Source organism: Lactuca virosa, chromosome 4, assembly GCF_052849685.1.
Source record: "Lactuca virosa cultivar CGN04683 chromosome 4, Lactuca_virosa_CGN04683_v6, whole genome shotgun sequence".
Classification (NCBI taxonomy): Eukaryota; Viridiplantae; Streptophyta; class Magnoliopsida; order Asterales; family Asteraceae; genus Lactuca; species Lactuca virosa.
In genome coordinates this window covers 46,120,331-46,144,774 of record NC_136429.1, presented here as the reverse complement: position 1 = coordinate 46,144,774, position 24,444 = coordinate 46,120,331, and the positions used below count along the sequence as shown (strand labels likewise).

The 24,444-nt window shown below is 33.3% G+C and overlaps 3 protein-coding genes across 4 annotated transcripts; 1 reads left to right on the top strand and 2 right to left on the bottom strand.

Moving 5' to 3' along the window:
- Nucleotides 1-8,702: 8,702 nt before the first annotated feature.
- On the bottom strand, nucleotides 8,703-13,187 carry LOC145103970 (vacuolar fusion protein CCZ1 homolog B-like). 2 transcript variants are annotated; one of them, XM_079041252.1, is made up of 11 exons: nucleotides 13,002-13,187; nucleotides 12,532-12,742; nucleotides 12,358-12,451; nucleotides 12,092-12,275; nucleotides 11,971-12,009; nucleotides 11,754-11,863; nucleotides 11,559-11,654; nucleotides 11,043-11,450; nucleotides 10,794-10,949; nucleotides 9,916-10,139; nucleotides 8,703-8,958 (listed from the first exon to the last, which is right to left on the bottom strand). In XM_079041252.1, exons 2-11 carry the CDS (start codon nucleotides 12,717-12,719, stop codon nucleotides 8,928-8,930), a joined length of 1,530 nt encoding a protein of 509 aa, XP_078897378.1. In that variant the 5' UTR covers nucleotides 12,720-12,742; nucleotides 13,002-13,187; the 3' UTR covers nucleotides 8,703-8,927. The 2 variants fall into 2 exon arrangements, with proteins under 2 accessions (XP_078897378.1, XP_078897379.1); XM_079041253.1 differs by lacking the exon at nucleotides 11,971-12,009 and having other exon boundaries at nucleotides 13,002-13,186.
- Nucleotides 13,188-17,166: 3,979 nt separating this feature from the next.
- Nucleotides 17,167-20,191, top strand: SDS (Cyclin family protein). The gene is made up of 7 exons (XM_079041250.1): nucleotides 17,167-18,340; nucleotides 18,656-18,826; nucleotides 18,956-19,122; nucleotides 19,222-19,350; nucleotides 19,444-19,624; nucleotides 19,705-19,749; nucleotides 20,089-20,191. Exons 1-7 carry the CDS (start codon nucleotides 17,261-17,263, stop codon nucleotides 20,119-20,121), a joined length of 1,806 nt encoding a protein of 601 aa, XP_078897376.1. The 5' UTR covers nucleotides 17,167-17,260; the 3' UTR covers nucleotides 20,122-20,191.
- Nucleotides 20,192-20,218: 27 nt separating this feature from the next.
- Nucleotides 20,219-22,529, bottom strand: LOC145103969 (binding partner of ACD11 1-like). The gene is made up of 7 exons (XM_079041251.1): nucleotides 22,328-22,529; nucleotides 21,893-21,967; nucleotides 21,725-21,796; nucleotides 21,521-21,592; nucleotides 21,324-21,427; nucleotides 21,171-21,246; nucleotides 20,219-21,096 (listed from the first exon to the last, which is right to left on the bottom strand). The coding sequence occupies exons 2-7, from the start codon at nucleotides 21,959-21,961 to the stop codon at nucleotides 20,401-20,403; spliced, it is 1,089 nt and encodes a 362-aa protein (XP_078897377.1). The 5' UTR covers nucleotides 21,962-21,967; nucleotides 22,328-22,529; the 3' UTR covers nucleotides 20,219-20,400.
- Nucleotides 22,530-24,444: the final 1,915 nt, after the last annotated feature.

Below are 24,444 nucleotides of genomic sequence, written 5' to 3'. Positions count from 1 at the left end.
TAGTTTGTATTATGTATTTAGCCATATTCTAGATTGCCGACACGACTACGCCGACGACTCTATACCAGAGGTCTATATAAATAGACTTATGAATTTAGTAGGAATAACTTGATTATAATCTTGTGATTTGTTCCATGTCTGATCCACTCCTAAGATTCACTTGACATGCCCCTAGTTATGTGTAATTAAAATTTTATTAGACTGTTGATCCTAATGAGTCTACCCTAAGTCCACAACCAAACAAGGAACAGGTCCTAAGGCGGACTCACCATTTCTAGGTCAATCATTTCTTAATTACACATAACTTCGAGGTACACCTAAAGAATCTTAGAGTTACCAGTTGTAAATTGTTTGTAATACCAAGTAGTGAGATTCAATGAAATAAAATACATGCCTATTTCATTGATAAACCTTTTAGTAAATATCCTTACCATTTATATACACATGTATAATTTCGCACTTTAGTGAACTATTCTTGGTGTTTCTGTTAACGTCTTGGAGACGGAGTTATGGTAGTGGGTAGAAGTAGGTTTTGTACGGGCGTTAAAATTTTACACATCATGTTGCTCGTGCGAGAATAGGGATAGAAGAGATGATTAATAGACGCCTAATCCTATAATTACTTATAGGGGTGATCCTTATTAATTACGTCTATAATCACGTAGTGCATATCAGTTATACATAATTTGAGATAGAATAGACTTTCGAATAAATGACTCTACTCTAAGTCCACAACCAAACAAGGAACAGGAAGTAGAGCAATAGTCATAGATTCTGAGTCTATAATATCTTTAATTATGTATAACCTTGGCGTATGCACTCAGTTATCATAGGCCTACTAATAGAGGTCTTTAGTTTTCACATAAGTTGGTTATAGTATCACCAAATACTCCTATAGTATTTTTAGGTGTTTAGATTCGATTCTTAAAGTATTCCCTGTAGGGTGTAGTTAGGTTGTTAGATTTGTTGCCCATTATGACTATCCCCCAGTATATGCAAGTCACTCCTCGGACAGATATAGTTGATCAGGCTATATCCTTCCCAGACTTGATTTACATATACCAAGGCATACCCATAATGTACAACTCCTCTTCTTTTACTTTATGTTCTTCTAGTTATGACACTATGTGAGCATGTATACATGTATTTATACTTTTAATAAGAAACCATTCATTTTCTAAAAGTATATTTATTTGAAAAATGCACAAATCAGAGACTATTAGTCCCAATTGTGTTTATAGTTTGTATATCTTATGTGGTTTGATATACTTAATTCACTATAAACTGTGCTCTGATACCAATCTATCACACCCCCAAACCAAGGATGGCGGAAATGTCCGGGGGTGGAGGACTTCATGTATAGTATCATAACAACAATTGTAATAGTAATTCAAGCAAACACAACCAACATATATATAATTGAAAAAGTTACATCATTGTATGAATTACATGTTTACGAATCAATTACAATATGTTGACAAAATATGAAATAGTAGACGCCTTAGCGTCCCATCCTCAAAAGCACTTGATTACCTGTTTAATGATTTCCTGAGAATACAAGTTGTTTGAAAAAGTGTCAACACAAAGGTTGGTGAGTTCATAAGCTTTTGTTTGGTATTATTAAAAGTCTTTCGTTTGTAAAAGTGGTATTTGTTTTAGAAAAATCCAATATTTTCCTTAAAATGTATATGTAGTCTTAAATCCACAGACCGAAATGTACAAGTAACTTTTCTTACTTATAATAAATAATGTAAGTTTAAATCGACGTAAACTCATTTAATTTTAATGAAGTTCCCGTAAATTCCAATATTCATTAATACTTTATGTGAGTTTATTAAAGCCTTTTCTTGTAAAAGTAGTGTTCGTTCCAGAAAATCCAATATTTTCCTTAATGTGTAAATGTAGTCTTAAAACCCAAAGACCGAAATGTACAAGTAGTGTTCGTTCCTTATAGTAAAACAATGCAAGTTTAAATCGACATAAACTCGTTTGATTTTTGTGAAATCCCCGTAAATTCTATGTTTGTTAATACCACATGTGAGTTATTATAACCATGCTATGACCTAGTTGGCCTGAAACGACGTTCTTCAGGCGTCGGAAATGTTATGACATTTGTCACCCCAGACCTATCGGTCTAACTGTTACATGCAGTTTAGGTGTGGGTTTGTCAAACCCAATATACATCTATACACAAGTATCACGCTCTCCCTCAAGGAGACTCTGGTTATAATACAGGACTTATTTGTAAATTGAATCGAATGTCTCACAGAAGTCATTAACGAATTTACGTGTAGTGTAATGAAAACTTGGTACCGTATAGCCGTACCTTGCTTAATGAAAATATCCTTTGTATAAATGTACCCTTTTTAAATGTATGTGTTATATAATGTTTCATAAAGTGATTAACGGAATTACGTGTTATGAAAACTTGGTACCGTATGGCCGTACCTTGCTTAATGAAAATATCATTTGTATAAATGTACCCTTTTTAAATGTATGTATTATGTAATGTATCATAAACTATACCTATTATAGTTTATCAACCAAGGGTAGTACGTAGTAATGTATGCAAACTATATTCAAAATAGTTTATTAAATGTTTGAATGTATCGGTTGTACTTTGATTATAATCACTTGTTATTCTTTATATTTTATATGTCCAAATCCATTTGTAAACTGATGTGTGTCTAAATATTAAGATAAAATGTCATATATTGCAATAACATATAATCACATAAAGATATACACCTTGCTCAACATGTTACAAGGTGAAATGAAATTGACAGCAACTTTTTGTTGTATACAGTTTCTGTTACTGTTCTTAGAAAATTTATAGAAAAATCATCAAAGCTCTAAATCCAAATCCGCAAATTCTGAGAGTTTGGAATATGAGTCTAGTTTGTTCGTAAATTTTATCATGATTTTTAGTGATCACTAACAGAGGTGAAAATGTTCATAATCACAGACTGGTCCGGGTTTGCCTCTGAAATGATAGGCAGTTTTGTAAAAATCACCATAAATTGTAGAAAAATCATATGGAGATGTGCAAGTAGCCATTTTAAAGCTAAGAGTTTGAACTACTTGCACCTGGAACAGTTTTGAAAACTAAAATATTTAAGTTGACCAAAACAGTTCGTGATCGAAGTTCATCTTTTCTGATGTAATCTGATAGAAAAAGTTTAATTGTGTTCTTGATGATTTTACTTGTATTCCCCCCTTAAAACTTAAGAAAAACATGTAAATGTAGGGGTATGAACTCACCCTATGTGGTTTCAGTAGATGAAAGTAAGAGAGAGGAAGTGTTCAACCCAAGAACACTAAGAAGATGTCTTGATGATTCGAGAATCTAACACCGAATAAGATGGAATTTGTGTAAGATATCAATGATTTGAGTAGAATGGAGTGTAATAATTATATGAATGATGAAGATACTTACTAATTGAAGAAAGAAATCCCTGGAGAAAGCCTTGAAGTTCTTGAAGTTGAGAGAAAAGATGAGAGAATTTTGGAGAGTGTTCTTTGGTTGCTAAGTGTAGAATGAAAGAAGTTAATGAGAATGAGGAGAGATGGCCAATTCTCTAGCTCTTAGAACGTGGGAAGAGCTGGAGATTGGGTGTAAAGGTCCACTAAGGTGACAAGGGGTAGTGAGAAAGAGTGGCTAATCATAGAGTGAGGTGGTGGTGGTTTGCTTTTGCCATAAATTAAGGAAAAGCAAATATTCCCTCAATAATTAGTTCAACCACTAATTCTTTTAATATATTTTTATAAAAACCCTGGAGATTTATATATTTTGGGGCCTTAGTTTATAAAATAAAGTTTTGGGTGAAAATCCCACGTTAAAATAATGAAAAACGGAGTTAAAACGAAGTCGTAGTCGAAAAACCGGTAAAAAGGGGCCGTCTGCGAGACCTCTCGGATGGGGGCCAAGACTTCGGACCCTCGCATGCGAGGCTGCTGTCTGATGGCTTCGGATTCGGTCTCCTGAGAGGCTTCAGCTTCGGTCCTGATGAGAGGCTTCGGATCCGAGGCCTCGGATGAGAGGCTTCGGTCCTGAAGTTTCCGTTTTGGGTCCTTAAGGCTATTTTACCCGTTTTTACCCCGTTTCAAGTGGTTTTTGACCCGGTGAAGGGTCGGGATGACCCAATGATTCCAAAAAGTTATGGGAACTTTTGAGAGAGATTTGGGAGAAATTTGGGAGAGATTTCAAATAGAAAGAGATAGAGTGAAAACGATTTAGAGAGGTTTCGTTTGTGATTAATTTGAGTGTCCGGCTTCATAACGCAAGGTTCGTAAACCCCGTTAAACCGTGTTTTAGTGTCGTACACACTCCCAATGAGTGTGCAATAATGTTTTATCGTTTTGGTTCGTTGTTTAGCACTGTTAAGGCTAAGGAAAATCAAACACATGAACTTTCCAAATGATGATTTCTCATTAAAATAGCGAATTGTATAGTGATTACATAACGTAAACCCTAACATACAAGGGTTATTGGAGTTGACCGGTTTGACTTGTTGACTTTGTTTGACTTTGACTTGACCGAAATTTGACGGTTGTCACACGTTACAAGTACAAAACACACACAATCTTGGGATTTAAGACTACAAACATTTTATAACGAAACATTGGATTTTCTGAAGCATACATTACAATTACAAACAAAGGCTTTCAAACTCTACATCCAAAAGCTTATGAACTCACCAACTTAATTGTTGACACTTTTTCAAAACTACTTGTATTCTCAGGAAATCAGTAAAACAAGTAAACCGCAACTTTTGAGGATGGGACGCTAAGGCGTCAAACAGTTTATTTTGTCATCATAGTGTAATTGATTTTGGAATATGTAAACTCATACTATGGTGTAAACTTTTCAATTATATTATGATGGTTGTATTTGCTTTGGTCACTATTATACTCGTTGTTATGATACTATACATGAAGTCCGCCACCCCCCGGACGTTTCCGCCATCCTTGGTTTGGGGGTGTGACAAGGAGCCACATAACCAATGGACGCAAGGGACCGAATACCAACCACATGAAGAGCCACAGAACCAATGGCAGGGTTGCACCGAGTACCAATGGCAGCAAGAACGAGATAACCAATGGACGTAAGCGACAGTAAACCTAGGGACACAAGCAACAGAAAACCCATGGATGGAATACGAAAACAAATCAAAGTTTTCATGGTTCGATTTGAATGAATGAAGTTTATTTCAAAATATGTTTATTATGAAGGTTGTATGTTTATGTTTTTTAAAGTATGTTTTGTAACCTACTTAAAGTATGTTTATTATTCAGAATACCGGTGTGTGTAATTTTATAAAAAACATGGAATATTTGTATAATTTTTGTTAAACACATAACTTTTTTAAACAAGTAATTAAATAAGAAAAAAGAAAAACGAAAACAATTTTTTTTTTACATAATAATCACATAATACCTTATGTGATTAAAAAAAATAATATTAATAAAGGGAAACAAAATAATAATAATAATAATAATAAAACGAAAAAAAATTAAAAAAACCAAGATCCGCAGAGGTGTTCATGGTTCCGCAGAGATGTTTATGGTTCTGCAGAACTCCCTCTGCGGAACATGTGGTCATTTTCCAAAATCCTAATTTACATTATCATTTTCTTCAGAACCCTCCTCATTTTTGGTTATTTCTCGAAATTTGAGATAACATAATCTACCATTGATTCCAATGATTCTTAATCCAATGAAAAGGCTCCATTGCAGTACCTACATACATGATAAAAATATTAATAATAAAGTAATTAACAAAATCTCAAGGATTTTTGTGACTTCAAATCAACCTAAAAAACATAAGTAAATAGAAAAGTCAAAGTACGTTGCTATTTGTGATAAAAATCATATTTAATGGGAATTTTAAATGAATAGGAAAAGAATGACAAAAAGTGATGGAAGCGAATTTTGGTCTTTTGATTATTGTATTAAAAAGGGAAATTTGGAATTCAAGGTGTTTGGGAATTGGGATTGAGCTTTGAAAAGACTTATTAACTTTTAGAATTTTATCACCACTATAAAAGCCCAAATGAGTGTTGGACAATTACAAAATGACTTTTAAAACTGATTTTTGCTACAGCTAATAATGAGTTTTTAAAAAGTTATTCCTATCTCACTTTTTAAAAAAGACTTATAGCTTCTTGAGATAAAATGACAATATATTTAACTATTTAGTTACCTATCAGTTATGTCGACATAATGAAGTCATCCTCTATTATGATAATGAGATGAGGTGTGCAACATGTTAATCCTTCCTTATATTAAACTATTTGTGTTAATATTATAACTTTTATGTAATCAGGATCGCAAAAATTGCTATATAAAAAGATTAGGCATGTGCTATAGTTAGATTTAGAAGGCTATATTGATAACGTTTCATATTAGTATAATAACCATAAACTTAATTATAGGCATAAGACATTGGCCATTGGGAAATCTGTACAACTTTATTCTTGGGATTTAAATATAAGGATATAAGGATACAAGACATTACTTGGGAGTAAATACCACATGGCATATAAAGATATCCACCTTTAGTTTTAAAATTTTTTAATATAGTCATTAGCGTTTGAACATGAGAAAAAAATTATAAAGAGTTCAATTAAAGATTTTTTAACATAGTCATTAGCGTTTGAATATGAGAAAAAAATTATAAATAGTTCAATTAAAGGTAATATTATTCTTATTCTAATTAGATACAAAGAAAGAACAAATAATTGTATCTAACCCGTTAGTTGACATAGATTGGCAAACATGTTTGTATTGATTTCTACTTTATTTTAGGATAAATTTCACAAAAGTCACTGTATTTTTTATGACTATCACAAAAGTTACTATATTTTAGGTTTTTTTTTTATTATTATAATTTTGACATCCAGAATATGATGTCACCAAAGAGTATCACATCAACACACAATGTCAACTGTCACGACATCAAATATTGCCACAACATCATGTAACCAAGTGACCAATAAATGATCGACATTGAAATAAATTGAAATACAAAGTGTTTGTCCGAATTGCGACAAAAACTTTGTAAATTTTGTAGAATTTTCCTAATAGGAAATGTAAAGTAAGCCAAATTAGTTTCAAAATATTTCATTGTCCCTTCTAAATGTATGTATAGTTGATTGTACGTTAAATGTTTGATAGCGTGTGACGGGTATACGCTTGTACACGTCATGTCTATCATTTGTTTACGTATCTATTTCTATTTTTTCAAAATATAATATAATTTACTAATATCAATTATTATTTAAAAAGTAAACATGACAAATTATCAAAGTAATACAATAAAAAGATATATAAGACATGTTCGGTACGAAGCTTTTAGCTTTTAAGAAAAAACTAAAAAAAAAATGAAAAGTTTCATTCAATGGTATTAGCTTTTAGTTTTTATTTTAAACAAAAAACTTAATTCAAAATCTAACTATAGCACATGTCCAATACTTTACCGCCGTTGGTGACCTTGTATTGTTGGCAAGCAGTTGATAAAATATTGAAATCGTTGCTACCACTTTTATGCATATTTTTCAGATTTTCAAATATATCGTTAAACTTGGTGCAAACCGCTCGTAGTTAACGCCATTTTCTATTGACCGAGTCGTACGTTCGACCTGTTTGCCTTCCCAAAAGCGAATGAAAGTGATCTAAAACACGAAGCCAAAAACTGTTTCCCGGCTGCGCATTGCCCGTCCTCCAGCCACACGATATTAAAATCCAAGTTTTAGCTAAAGCTTCCTCCTCATCTTCGTTTCAAGTCGTTCCTCTTTTTTTTGTAGCTTTTCTTTTTGGTTGCCTTCTTCTAGATGGTTGTGTTTCTTTGACCAGGTGGTCGTCGTCATTGTCCAAGTTTATAGGTGGGGATTGAGATAAAGGGGACTTGAGATGGTTGTGTTTGGAATTGTTGATGTTGAAATTGTTGAAAAGCTTGGAAGTGAGGTTGACTGAATTGTTGTGGTCTTTGTTGTTGGAAGTAGTTTGGTTGATATGAAATGTTGGTAAATAAAGGTTGTTGTTGGATTGAGGATGTTAACATTTGCATGTAACTTTGATATTGATCATTTGGAGTGTTTGGGGTTGTCGGGAAGTTTGGAGTGGTTGGGGTATTTTGATTTTACTCCATACTTTGAGAAAAAAAAAATGAGAGAATAGAAAGATATTTGAATGGTTTTGTGGTGTGAAATAGTATAAAAATGTTGGTATTTACATGGTTTAGTTTAAAGTTTAAAAAATAATTTTTTGTTTTTTACATTGTTAACGGGTCAATTTTTGACCGTTTGCATATATCAATTTCTATTGGGCGTAAGAAAGCATAACACGCATCGATCCACACAACATTTACGGGTGAGGGGGGCGGTTTTCACCCGTGAACATGTGTGCCACTTCATCCTTTACGCGTAAAAAAAAAAGCGCCATACCCAAAATGCCAAACACGCTCATACTCTTAGTTTTATTTTCGGGTTAATTATAAAACACTTATATTTACTGATTTTTTTCTATTTAAATCTAAACTTTTTTTAGACAAATAAATCCGCTTATTTTTTCAATTTTAGGTTTACAACTAATCTTCTGATAACTGGGGAAAAAAATCGAGATTTTTAGCACATTATAGTTCACACTTTGCTCTGTTAAGTTATTGTGAATATAGAGTTTTATACATTTTCAGAACAATGAACTCGAAATATAAAACTGAGTCAAGTTTGAGTACATAAGAACTCAACTTTATTTTTATAAAGATTTTTAGCACCATCTATGTAACGCTTATAACAACTAACCAGCAAACCACATTTCCATGTTCATCACCATAACAATCAACAATTCTATGAATTTTGGGTTTAACTTGCTATGCTATTTTTTTACAGTATACATATAACATCATCTACCATTCATTCCAGTGATTACTAATCCAATGAAAAGGCTCCATTGCAGTACCTACATACATGATAAGTTTTTAACAAAATAGATATACTGATTAAATTAAAGATTATATAAATATTCAAGATTGTTGCTTTAGGTGTTGACTTTGGGGACTTCATAAAAAAAAAAGTCAAAGTACATTGCTATTTGTGATCAAAATCATATTTTAATTAAATAGGAAAAGAATGGGAAAAAGTGCTGGAAGGGCATTTTGGTCTTTTGAATATGTATTAAAAAGGGAAATTTGGGATTCAAGGGGTGTTTGGGATTGAGCTTTGAAAAGGGCTTATTAGCTTTTAGCCTTTTGAAATGACTTTTCAAATCGGCTTTTTGCCACTGCTAATAAGAAGTTTTTGAAAAGTTATTCTTATCTGAGTTTTTAAAAATGACTTATAGCTTCTTGAGATAAAATGACAATAATGCCCTCGTTTTAAGAAAACTTGACTGAAATAAAAAAGCCACAAACTCAAGGATGTTTGAAGGAAGGAGTTGTGCGTTCATGTACTTATTATTTCCTCTTTCTCATTCTGTTTTAACTTTTATAACCTTTTATAATAATAAATATATAAACATATAAATATATAAATATAACTTATATCTTATTAAAAATATTAACTATTTTCTAATCCATGTCTTTTATATTCACCTATAATTCAAAATGCATGTTCTAAAATACATTTAAAACTATTTTGGCAAAACATTTGTGATTATTGTTAATTTTTCAATTACCCGATCATTTAAAATTATTACTTGATGAAAAAAGTACAATAGAAAAATACGGGTTTTGACTAAAGTTTTAGCTAAAATTTGCATACATATTACATTATTAATTTAAGTGGATTTATAATTTTTATGTTTATGTTTGTCGATATTTTTACTTTGTATTATTTATATTTAATATGTTATTATTAGTTATAAGTAATTAATACAGATAAAAAGAAAATTAAAAGATTGAAAAAGGTTGTATTGTACCTGTCACTGAACTTCTCAATGGCTTCAGAGGCATAGAGAAGAGTTTCATTGGCTTTTTCAAGAACAATATAAAGTTCCTTTCCTCTTGTAGACCTAGCAATCACCCATGCATTGTTTTTTGCTCTGATGCATATTTCTAAATCCTTATCATCATTATTCCCATTTCCTCTGCTTTTCTCCAAATCAACATCTTCTCTAACCTTATTTATAGCAAGTAATGATTCCTGTAATAATAAATTTTAATTTCAGCTTTTAGCCTTTACAACATGCTTCTTCACCACTACATTGTGTTTACATATTGGTTCGTTGATTCCACGGAATTGGAATTCGAGATTCCATTCCAAGGCGTGTTAAATGGATAAAATTCAATTCTATCGGATTCCATCAAATTCCATGCTTGATGGATTTTATAATTCCTACGGGTGGAGATGGAAAGAATTCAATTCTATTCATCTTTTTTTTAGTATAAGACCAAAATACCCTAGAAGTTCACGGTTCACCATTCCTAGGGATTCGTGGATTCCGGAAAAATCCAACGGAATTGGAATTCGAGATTCCATTGGTTGTCATTCGGATGGAATCCACTTAATGTCTTTCACCACGGGTGGAAGGAATTCAATTGATACATCTTTTTTTATAAAAGACAAAAATACACTCCTTATCTATATTGAAATTGGTCAATAACTTTTTTTTTAATTATAACTGAAATTAAAAATATTATTCATTTTTTATTATTGAATTCTGTTCTATTTTTCTGCCAATCAGACTACAATTCCTTTGACAGATTCCATTCCTTGTTAGAAAATGGGAAGATGTAAAGAATGAAAGTAGTATGTTTCTGAATGAAAAAATATTTTGTGGGAATTGACCATTCTGACCTTTGTTAGGGTTGTTACTTTTCCAGGTGGGGATGCCCTCGAAATATTCCTATCACCATCTACTAGCAAATAACGATACCCTTTCACATGATAAGCATTCTCACCACCCCATCCCTTTGCAAGCTTCTCCTCAACTTTAACAATCTTTGCAGACGCCTGCCAGATTAAAAAATATATAAAATTGAATATTCATTCAGGAAGAAGAAAAACATGAGGGAGGGTAAAATAGGAAAAAGAAAGAAAACAGACATTTTCAAGAAGTTGTTGCTTCAACATGGAGATCCCTTCTTCTCCATTAAGCATAGAGGTAACAGGTATGAGTAAGATTATTGTAAGGCTTTTATGTTGATAAGCACATAAGTACATTTTATGCTCTGTTTGTTGAAGCCATAATGTTGGGGTTGTAGGTACCAAATTACCAACTTCTACCCCCCAAATATCAGTAACAAGAAACCCATCTTTCCCTTTTGACCATTTCCCATGTTGTAATGGCCTCACAATCCGAAACCCATCTAAACCTGACCCGATACTTGCTGACCTGGACGCCAGCTCAGCATTCCCTTTGCGGAGGTAAGACCATGTACTACTTCTTCCAGAAGATAGAACACGTGGGGTCAACCTTGAGGTGGCGTATGAAAACAGATTAGTAGTGTCATCCTGAAACAAATCAACATGGATGATTTAATCAAGATTCCAAAATCATATCATACTATAAGGTTAAGGTCCCAATAAATGTAGAAAAAGAAAGGAAGTTTAGAAACATACAGGGGTTAGTGTTGTAGAGACCAAAAGATCCTGAAACAAGATAACTGAGTAGCCTGAAGTGTTTCCCATGCATGAATCCAATGCTCCCACAAGAGACTACACAAGAAAGTTTATTTATTTATTTAATTATTTGTAAGAATACTAAAAAAGATGCATGAATCGTTGAATCATGATATTATAATCTAGTAATCTCACCTGTACTTCAATAGCAGCCTCACGTCCAACAGTTAACATCTGAACAGTTCCACGTTGCTTTAAAGAATCACGGAAATTAGGTAAAACGAATTTGTTTCCCATGAGAAAATCTGCATATATAATAAGAGAGAGAGAGAGAGGAATGGAAACTTCAGCATTTCTCCAGTAGCACAAATTCATTGGAAATTTTTGGAACAGAAACTTCAGCATGGATTACCACAGCAACACAGCTCCAATGGAGACCGCTTTTGATATGCTGACAATAAGTGATCTCCAATAAAGATTTTAAAAAAGAGAAGATGGAAATTATGTTGTATATGATGTAGGAAAGGGGTTACCATTAAGGTAATCCATGATGAAGGTGAACAAATGACTACGAGTTAATCCTCCACCAGGTTCTTTATCAAGTAACACTCTTATAGAACCATGAAACATAATGAAAAGAGAGTGGATTTCTTTAAGAACACTGCGTAGTGCTTCGATTCTCCATATGGCTTCTGTTTCTTTGTTTTTTGCAACCACCTACAACATGACAAATGATCAATGAAAGTATACAAACAGGTTGAATATGTTTAATGATGTTCTAAAAGAAACAAACACTTACCATTACCATCCAAATATCTGGCTCTGCCTCAAAGAAGACATGGGAATGTAGTTCTGCTTCTATAACCTCACAAGCTGCTTCAGGAGAAAAGATTCTGCAAAATCCCGTTCATAAATCAATGAGCAACCATGAGATTCCAATTATGTAGACTACTATGAATAAGTGGCCGCTGACCTTGTGAAAGTGATGAGTCCTTCACTGAGCCCAATGACAGAAAGTTGAGTTGGAAAGGGCAAATCAGCCGGGAAGAAGAACAAAATCTTCTCCAGTTCCTCGCCTTCATGTTGTCCCCTTCTCAAATCAAATATGCAAAATTTCAATGCTTCACTGGGAGTAGTAATAGCAGCAGATGACAAACCCATACTATAACTTCCTTATCATTAACCTTTAATCCAACAAACAAACAAATCACTGGAAGAACCATATATTTGTAACATATATCTTGCAATACACGTATGCTTTGAAATTGAAATGGAAACCCTAAATTTCAAATAATCAGCAATAATTCTATTTGGATCGACTCTAATTATAAATTAAGATCGCAAACTATGACATGACTCAATGCCAACACCGATAATTCATAATTTCACATAGTTAACTATCAGATAACTAAAGGAAAGTACACGAATCATATTAAATCTTACTATGTTATGCGCGATTCTAATGGTGATCTACTTCCGGAGAGAGGAATGGCCGTGACTACCGGAAAATCGGATCGATTTGAAAGCCGGCGGATGGTGGTAGGTGTGTCGATAGATAGCACGGTGGGCGATGTATACGACGAACTGAAGCCAAAACCATGGTGGTGCGAGCATAAATGGAAGGACCATGTCCAGTGGTTTATTTTAATTTTTAAGGACTGTTTGGTAAATTTGAAATTTTTCAGTACTTTTACCAAATTATTAGGTTTTGAAAAATATACAAGAACTACTTGTTTGAAATAAATTTATTTTGGAAGAGTAAAGGTATATTTTTTGAGTTAATTATCATTCTAAACATGGTTTTGTTCTTTAAAAGTTGAAACAAGCATATTGAAAATGCATCCCTTTACTAAAACGACTTAGGGTTTTTTTCATATAAAATAATATATATTAAATGATGTATGTAAAGTATATAATGGTGTACGAAACTGTCGGATCAATAGTCGAATGAAGAAAATTTTGTTTTGTTTACTAAACGAACCGTGTCGATGAGAATAACTAATAAATTTACGTTATGTCTGAAAAATCTATTAAGTAAGAAATTCAATTCAATAATTAGTTTGAAAGACAATAGTAATTCATTCGTCCAAACTCTCTTTCCAAGAGAAATTGATATTTGACAATTGACAAATAACTACTACAAATTATTAAATGTTACTGAACCGAAATGATCAAAAGCTTGCACCATCCAATATTATGGAAACAAAGGGAATCATAGATATAGACTTCCATTCATAGGAAATCCATATGCGACTCATGCAAGATTTTATATATAAGCTAAATTAAACCATTAAATGATGTACGAACAAAGCTAAGAAAATCTCAACATAAGGTGAAAGGGAACACAAGTGATAGAAAAGGAAAAGAAAATTGAAATAATAAGGTCTTATTACATAATGTCAACACTTCATAGATTAACATTGGGTTCGATTTATGTCCATTTGGGTTTAAATTTGATTTCGCGTTCATCTAAGTTTATTTTGGGTTTATATGAGTTTGATTTGGTGTTTAACTCCTCATCCACATTCAATCTACCTGATCATTGTTTAACAAATATCTAAATATGTAGAAGCTAAGTGAAATGAAACCTATATACATTATTGTGACAACCTGAAAAATACGTCATCGACCGTCGTTAATATTTAACGATAAAACATGAAAATGTAATAAGGACAATATTGTAATCAACCAATATATATCAATATGTCCAAATTTTTGTCTCTAATTACGTCAACATTTAGGCTCAAAAATAAGCGTACGAAAAGTCGCGTCACTCGAGAGCAGGTTAACATTTTTTGATAATATAAACAACCGCGATCTCAGAAATATAAATTTCGCAAAGATCTTACTCAGTATGGGTGTGACATGACTTTAGTAGTAAATAATTATCCACCGTACGTAAGAATTTACAACGACGAAAACTACAAGAAAAATTGTTGGCTTTTGTAAAGTGTCACCAAGAGAACAATCGTAGTACTACTCAAAGTATGAATTATGAAACAAAAAATGCCTAAAACAGAAACTGTATGTGAGAGTTATGATTTTATAAAATCATAACGGTAATAAAAACTAGTCGAAAAAACGAAAGTTAGAATTAGCCAAAACGACCAAAAGGAAAGTTGTAGTGTACATCAAGACCTACACATATATAAAAGAGTCGTTGAAAACATAGCTCGTATGCAAGTGTTACGAATTTTCAAAGTTTATAAAAATAACCCCGCGTGCACCCGCACGCAGCGCGCGACGTGCATTCTGACACCCCGATTCGGCAGGATACGAATGACGTGACACTGTGAGAAAAGGACATGTGTCAACACCTAGGTGGTTCACACACACTACGCGACGTGCACTGCGCATCGTGCACCCCAAAAACTTCTTATAAGTAGCAAGCTCAGGCTAATCCTTTCTCACACCTCAACACACATCTCACTCCCTCTCGATTTCTGTGCCACTAACTTCTGAAAAGGCCTCTTGAGTTCCGAACTCCCGAATTCTACCCTACATCAACGGTTTCACGCTTCATAGGCGAGTTCCCTTCCCATTTCCATGTACTCAACTTCAACAGAGAACCGAGAAACCACACTTTGTCTCTTTATTCTCCATGAGATTGGTGTACAACTAAGGCTAATGAAAATAAATTGTGCATGATCGCCTGGTGGTGGGGCAACTAAGCCAACTGGCATAATAATGCGTTATGAGATCCAAGCTTCCATCAGAAGGTAAAATAAACCTTGTCATGGTGTTGTTTTTGTGTCAATATGGATTTTAAAAAACAAATATATAATCTTTTAAAGTCATCAGAAAGTAAGAAATTTAACACGTAGCCACTGAAGAGATCATTATAGAACCTTGACTTTAGCCTTTGCATTTGTGATTCGTATAAATTTTACATGACAACGCTTTTTCTTTCTTCCAAGTTGAAATTTCATGTTATGTTGCATGCCAATGCTGAGATATATGTTTTTTTTGCATAGAGTAAAGGATTCCATGAGGTTTAAGTGTAGGTTGAAATGATAAGAGATTCTACATTGTCAATTTCAGATTCTATAAATGTTTCAGTTCAACTTGAACAATGATTTTTGCTACAATAAAAACACAATTCATGAAAACCAAAAACATGAAAGTTATAGATAATTTTGTCTTCTTACCACCACAACTCGATTCATGTCAATCAAAGCATCGAATAGGCGGATATGATCAAAACATTGAAGTGAAGTAATTGTGTCCAACAACATCCTTTTTGTTCATTACTTTGTTGGTTTTCCATCTTATTCTCCAAGTTAGAATCTAATCTAAATATGTGAATTATATATAACTCTTATATTAATTTTTTTGGGTGTTATAAGTAACAATTAAATACCATAAGTTAAAAAAAAACTATTGAGTTGTAGTGTCATGATAACCAATCATTAATACAAGTTAAAAACTATTAAGGTGTAGTGATTAAATAGTTGTAACTTAAAGAATTTTAGTATTAAAGTAAATTAATGTGTATTTAATTATTTGAAAGTTGAAGAGACTTAAAAGTTTCAAAGGAATATGGTTTAAGATGTTAGTTTATTTTGAACCAATCAACTAATATAAGTAGATGGCTTTTATTAAAAGATTTATAATAAAATGAAATGATAATGATATATAGGTTAGAGTAAATTACACGAATGGTTCCTATGGTTTGTGGTAATTTGCAAGTTTGGTCTCTAACTTATTTTTTTTTAACTCGGAAGGTCCCTACTGTTTGTTTTTGTTGCACGCTTGGTCCCTGTCTTACCTAAAAAAACTATTTTGCCTTTGATTTTTTAATTTATTTAAATAAACACACCCCTAACCTCACTTCCACCTCACTTTACCTTACCTTACATACCCCATTTTATTTAAATAAATTAAAAAATCAAGGGCAAAATAGTCTTTTTAGGTAAGACAGAGACCAAACGCGCAACAAAAACAAATTGTAAGGACCTTCCGAGTTAAAAAAATAAGTTAGGGACCAAACATGCAAATTACCCCATACCATAGGGACCATTCGTGTAATTCACTCTATATAGACAAAAAAATTCACAATTAGTTATGTACATGAACTATTATGAATTTATAAACAATAAAGGTGTTTCCATTTCAAGCCATATGGCATAATGATCGCGGAATTCATTAAATTTAACGTGTTTGTGTCTTTTTTAAAATAAACGAAAAAGGCATATACAATCATTGAATTATGATGTTTTTAATTGTATATTTAGATATCAATTCAACATTTACCTCTTACAATCTTATTAGTTGCATTTTCATCTAATTTCATCCGAAATAACATGCATAATTCATCTATTTTTCAAGAAAAAAAAATCAAAATCATTTTATTTTTACACACACAAAAAAAGGTTGATTTGGGTCATTTACTCGAACGACAAATAGCACTATAGCAGTGTGTGCAAGACTGAAAATCGTTTAGCGTGAAAATTGTAATGCTGAGTGGGGCCCACGACACTTTTATGGTAAAAACCACCCACCTTTCTTCACCACATGCACACACCCTCCCCCTCGTCTCCCTCTCTACCCCACAAAATCTCCATAGCCAACGTCCTTAACCGCTTTCATCTCACACACATTTTGTGAAGAAACACTTCAATGAAGTCATGTTCATGAAGTTTAAATCTGGAAGTTGAATTACAACAGCTCGATTCAATAGTACAAGCTTAGTAGTGTCCGCGATGAAGAAGTTCAGATCAAAGCTACCTCGCCGGAAACGTTCTAAGTTTTCTCCCATTCTTAGATCTTCCCCTGCTCTAAAGTTCAATTATAGTTCGATCATTGATTCTTCTTCGAAATTGACACGAGATGTTGGATTTGCGTGCGATTCCTCGAGCGTAGTATCGACGAACAACAAATCGGTGAAGAAGAGAGGTTTTGCCGATGGAAATGCCGCCGTCGCTAGCGAATTTCGGAGGATTACGAGGTCGTATAGTAAGCGGATGGAGATTATGGCTGAGAAGGAAGTTGAAGTGTCGGAGTCGTCTTCGTGCGTGGAAATGCTTAACTCAAGCTCGAAGAGCACAATTCGGAGAGAACCTGAAGTTTTGAAAGATGTAAAAGCAGAGAACGATGATGACGTTTCAATTACTGTCTGTGGAATCGAGAATTCAGAAGTCACAACGCGATCCGAGTGTCCAATTTTTCCTGTAGAGTTGACAGATCGAAGAGATGAGCTGCAAGGAAATGAAGAGATTGATGCATCAGTTTCCTCTCGATTAGCTTCTCCTCGAGAAAAATTCGGAATGAATTCGCATTTCAAACAATCAGACACTACGATCAACGAAGGTCAATCAGCCTATTCAGAGGCAAAGGACTACGCCGTTTCAGTTGCTTCTCGTCCAAAATCTCAACCTGATCCAGCATCCGCAAATATCACTTCATACATCAGTAAATCAGACACAAGTAAGACAGTCAACGATCCTCAAGCGGAGAATTGTGGAGAGTCAAAGCTGATTTCAGCAGACTTTGATTTGACATGTTCAGAAAGTTTGTCCTGCGAAGATGATGAGTTTGATCACTCGTCTGCTGAGTGTACGGATGCTAATATGGGGAGTTCTGAAATAGAATTTTCATCTGACTATACTCCTTCGACATGGGACATGTCCGGTAGTCAATTTTCTGAACGATCATTTGGGGATACAACTCCGTCACCAACGTTCCAATTGTTCCTCCTCTACCGTCAAAAATTCTGCAAATCTGAGGTTTCTGCAAAAGTCACTTCAACAGGCAATAACAACGAACCTCCTAATACAACTATTGTAAGTTAATTACGCCTCTGCTGCGATTTGGTTGCCTAATTTTTTTTGTATATCCACGTTGCTACTTTCTCCTTTAATTACTACATACGTTTGGTGCTATTTGGAGATTTATATTGCCGTTCAGATGTTGTATTCTTTAGTGATAAACTTACTTTTATTTATAGTATTATTAGTTAATTGTTAGTACATATATTGCTGCTTTCTCGTAATAATTATATTGCTCCAATGAGATGTACCATGTGGTTTGAAAGTTGTTTAATCGATCATTTACTTTTACAATGGGAGACATAATGTGGTTTGATTTATTATTGTCAGAAATTGTTGAGACCTGAAGACGAAGAACATGAAGAAAGCTACCAGATGATGAGGCAAAGGGAGAGGAGGCAGGTATATCTTCACAACTATGCAGATGAATACTGTGGGACCAAGGAATATGGACATTTGGTTGTCCAGCAAAGGTTGCAGATGGTGCATTGGATAATTGAGGTCCGATTGAACTGCTTTATGATGCACATTACTTACTTGCTCTTAGAAATTTGTTGGCATTGCACTTTCACACTCAACTACTTCCTATTCTTTTCCTATTTTTAACTAATATTTCTTACTTTTGAGCAGCAATCAGCTAACAAGGAATTCCAGAAGGAAACCATGTTCCTAGGTGTCAGCCTTTTGGACCGATTTCTTAGCAAAGGATACTTCACAAATGAAAGGGAGCTTCAAATTGTTGGCATTGCTTGTCTCACCCTTGCAACAAGAATTGAAGAAAACCAGCCCTCCAACAGGTCAAAAATCCTTTTAATCCTTTTCCTCACCCATAATCAATTGCTAACAACATATGTCAATATCACATTTTAAAAATCATTGAAATTTGATAATTGCAGCATTCGACAAAAGTCATTCAACATAGGAAGCAATGAATACAGCAGATCCGAAGTGGTGGCCATGGAATGGCTGGTGCAAGAAGTCCTCAACTTCCAATGCTTTTTACCAACCATCTACAATTTCTTATGGTAAACAATATTCTCTCAAATCAATCCATCAAAAAACTATATCTACAAAATCTACTATTTGTTCTTAATTTTTTATTCACCACCATATGAAAGGTATTATCTCAAAGCTGCAAGAGCCGATCAAGATATTGATAAAACTGCCAAGTATCTTGCAGTCCTCACACTCCTGGGCAATGAACAGTTATGCTTCTGGCCCTCAACTGTTGCAGCCAGTTTAGTCATCATAGCATGTCTAGCAAACAACCAACATTCATCTCACCAACAAATTGCATGGGTATATATCATAAAACTTAATTCTTGTTTACCTTAATTACTTTCATCCATTAATCCAACTTTCTGGATTTTCATTTTCAGATTCACAATGGATCAAATGATACTGATCTATCCAACTGCATAAAGGTAAATACACCATAAACCATTTTATTATACAGCAAATTACCGTGAATAGCAATTTACTTTTCTCCTTTTACAAATATAGGCAGCATACTTATATCTTTTACCCATAATAGCAAAATACTTACATTTCTTTACAATGAATAGCAATGTATGTTGCTATTATGTGTAAAGAAATGTAAGTACTTTCTTATTATGGTAAAAAAAATTGAAGTACATTGTCTATATTGGTAAGAAGAGTGAATTACATTGCTATTTCCTGTAATTTGCCCTTTATTATTATATAGTATTGTTTCCATCCAAACCAAACTTACAATTTCCAATTTTTGACTTTTATATTGACAGTGTCTGGAGTGGTTGGTTAAGTACATATGCTAATACAGGAATAACACAACACGACATATCCATAAAAGTTATCCCAGTTTTGAAAGTAGCACAAAGACAAAGGTATTGGTTTTAAATAAGTGGAACAAGCTTCCCAAAAGCACACTAGTACATTACGTTAATATAGTTAAAAAGTCAAAAACTATCCATTTTTTTCACACTTAACAGTATGGATATTAATATTACCTCATGTTGTAAACATATTACATACTCATACTATATAGCAAGAAGATATGTCATATGCAATCTGTATAGATTGAGTAGAATAACATTTCAAAGTTCTGGAAGCTTGTTCTTTTCATTGGACGATTTGTCTTTGACAACTGAAGATTTATCACCATTGTTAACTGTCTTTGAGTTAACAGGAGACCCTTTGACCAAAGATTCATCACTATTGTTAACTGTGGTTGAGGTTGAGGTTGAGTTTGTGTTTGAGTTTGAGCTTGAGGTCTCCTTTTCATTATTGTTAACTGTGTTTATGTTTGAGTTTGACCTCTCCTTTTCCTCTTTGTCAACCTTCTCTTTAGTCTTGGACCCCACACCTTCAGCTGCCTTTGTAATCGCAGCAAAAGCACCAGAAAACCAAACGGCCCCACTTGACACGTAAGGGTTGGCCATGAGAGTGTTGGCCTTTTGTTCAGCTACAGCAATGGCTGATTGTGTTTTTTCACTCACTTGGTAACGCTCGTTCACTTCTTTTAATTTTTGACTTAGACCCATTTTCCGGTCAAGGTCAGCAACTTTAGCAGAGGCGTTGGATGTGAACTGATGTTTCTCGTCAAACGACTGAGCTTTTTTTAGTGCGTCTTTTCCTAAAACAAAACCCTTGGCCAGCATCGTGCTTACAACCTCTTCAGCCTTTTGTACAACTTCGCCTTTCTTATCTGTATCTGTAGGTGGAGCATCTGGTGGCAGCTGGTAATTCTCCATTAAGCTTACCGACACTGATAGATCCGCAATTGTGGCTCCCTACAAAATATTATCTTCTCAAAAAGTATATATTTTTTATTAACAAATAATTACGATGATATAAATTTACATACAGTCAACAGAACTGCTGTGTCTGCTCCCTGTGATTCCTTGAAAGTAACAAACGCCTGTTGTGTGGTTTCACTTTCACTGAACCATTTTGAAGTCATAATTATAAGGCTATATATAATATATATTAAGAAAGTGGAGTTTGAATAAAATGTTACCTTTTCATTTCAATGTAATGGATATCACCGGAAAAGTTGAAGAACTCCCAGATGTCTTTTTTGGTGACAGCGACTGAGATATTACTCACTTTCACCGTTTTTATCTGTTAATATAAGATTAGCGAGTCAATCATGGAATAATTAGGAAAAACGATATCTAAAAAAAAAACAGATGTTTTTTGAAGCTCGGTTTTCACTTGTGAAACTTTGGGTGTATTGGCCGGAGGAGCATCTGTTTCAGTCTTTGGTTCAGTGCCAGCCTTGGGAGCCTGAAATTTTAAGATGTTTAATCTGTCATTTATTGAATTCTCAAAACAATTTAAATGTTAAAAGTAAAACACACTTTTTTTTTTTTTTTTTTTTTTGCAAACTAAAATAGTTGAAGTAAGTTAGGTTCTCACTTCTGACTTGGGTGCATCAATATTAGGAGAAACATCCTTCTGAGTCTTTGGTTCAGAAGCAGCTGTAGGAACCTGCAATATTCAGATGCTCAAGGGAATTAACTGGATCACGTTGTGAATCACTTGATTAGAGGTGGAAATCAAATAACAAGCAAGTTTGGTTCTCACTTCTGAAATATTGGCGGTTGACTTAGGTGCAGTATCAGGAGGAACAGTCTTTGGTTCATTAGCAGCCATGTGAACCTGCAATTTTCAGATGTTCAATCACATACACGTATTCTAAAAGGAGTTAGATGGATCATGTTGACAATAGATGGTCAAGCACCAATAATTCAATATAAACACAATCTTAAAACTCAAATTTGGGAACAAGATGCTTCTTTTGTAGCATTCCATCAAACAATTTGATTTTGACCAAATGAAATATATCATTTTTCAATCATGAGAACAACTTCCCCATAGAATCATAAAAAATGGAAATTAAAAAATACGATAACCCTAAACCAACTCGGATGACGATTTTTAATTACAAAATATAGGGTTTGAAAGAACAAAAGAAATCGAAATGACCGAAATTTTAAAAGGGAATTCATACGTACGTACCGATATTTTAAGATTTATCCAACTGGGAAATTGAGTCTAGAAAAGAAAAGACGAATGAAATGCAAGAAGGGAGAGATGAAGGCTTTCGCAATCGCCGGTGGCCGGTGGGGGAACGATGAGCCATAAAAAGTGATATGCCGCAGATTTCCGCGGGAACTTCGGCTATGCTAATACTATGATTCTATTTCTCTCCCATTCCGTCTCAAAAGATTAATACTAACATTTTCTATTTTTTATATATTGATAATTTAATAAAAATATTTAATTACTGGGCAAGTTGGGCCGTGCCAATGGGTAAGGTAAGTCGGATAAAGGCTACCGGCCCATAACTCAAATATGTCATTTATAATATATAAATACTTTTATTTGAAACAATGAACAAAATAATTGTTAAAGAGTTGGTAAAGAAGTTTTACTTTCAATTAAGGGGATTTTGTTCGAAACTTTTTTTTTTTTTTTTTAATATCTCTTCGAAGAAAAATATTGAAATATTTTCATAAAAGACTTGTAAAGTTGTAATAACGATAATGTTTGATCTCCATATATGGACATGGGTTTCAAAACCATTTAACGCATTGATTTTACATATTATTTTACAGAGAAATATATAAGATTTCCATACTTTATAAACAAAGTTGTGGTAGTTTAACAGTAGTAATCATTTGTTTCCAACAAAAGGAAATAAACATTGTTTTTTTTTTTTTAAATTAAATGAAAAAATTAACAAGGATATGAAAAACATTTTATACATAAGAAAGGAAAGTTTCTTCTAGCTTTGTATGAGTACTCGCTTCTTATTCTACAAACATATGACTGAATACTTTTAACGTATTTTTTTTGCCAGTTTAACTCATACACGAAAGCTATAATTAGTTTTTATAACTATGGGACCAAAAATACCGATGGTACCGAACCATAAACTACCCTATACTTTGTTTGGGTATTTTGTATTCAGTTTTTATTTTTGTGCCGTTTAGGTTTCGGTACATTTGGTTCGGTACCGGTTTCAATATTTTTTCCACTTTTAAATTCAAACTAAACATATTTTCCCTAATCGAACCAATACCATACCGTATACTTCAATTCGCTATTTTATTCTTACTTTTGTACCATTTTGTTCAGTATTTTGGTTCAATATCAATTCTGTTGTTCCGATACCGAGCTCACCCTTTATAACCATAAAATGTTAAAGTGGTTGTGTTTGTGTTGGTTTGTGTATTTAACTCGCCCACCATAAACTTTGTCCAATTCTTTACGATAATTTTACCATAAGTTTTAATATTGAGGGGCTTTTTACATGTTTTGGCCCCGACCCTAAATTATGACCGGACCAACCATGAATATGAGTATTTGTCAAATTCTAATATTTATTAAGAAATAAAATAAGAAAAATGAGCCACATCTTGTGAAATGGAAACAAAAAATCTTTTGTATTGAGTATCAACACTTTGTTTCCGAATTTGAGAGAGAGAGAGAGAGAGAGAGAGAGAGAGAGAGAGAGAGAGAGAGAGAGAGAGAGAGAGAGAGAGAGAGAGAGAGAGAGAGAGAGAGAGAGAGAGAGTATTTTTCATGTTTACGAATTTGAAAGAAATGAAAAAAAAGAAATCGATATTTTATGTGTTATCCAGAATGAAAAAAATAAATAAATAAATTCAAGTTTTATTTCCAAGATTTTTTTTTACTCAAAATCCTTCCAAATTGTAAGAAAAGCTAGGAAGAAAGGTTATCATTTTTTTTTTCTAATTCATTTTATTAAAAAAATCGAGGAACATAAACTTTTTTTTTTTTATTTCTTCTCAGTTCCATTAACTTGCTTTCATTTCTAGGTTTATTTCACGAGTTCCACTTAAAGTGAGAAGTGAAAGGAAGCTAATAAAACTAGGAGGGAAAATTTTTTGATGTTCCTGAAGTTTTAAAGTATAGTCTTTTATTCTAATTTTTCTTCCAATATGGAAGGATTTGGAATAAAGGAAAATAAGACTTTATTTTTTATTCCTTTCAACTAGGAAACACATAAAATGTTTATTTCTATTTCATTTCTTTCAAACTTAAGAACACGAAAATACAATATTTTTTCTATTTTTTTTTCTTTGCTAAAGCTCATAAACAATTGAGTT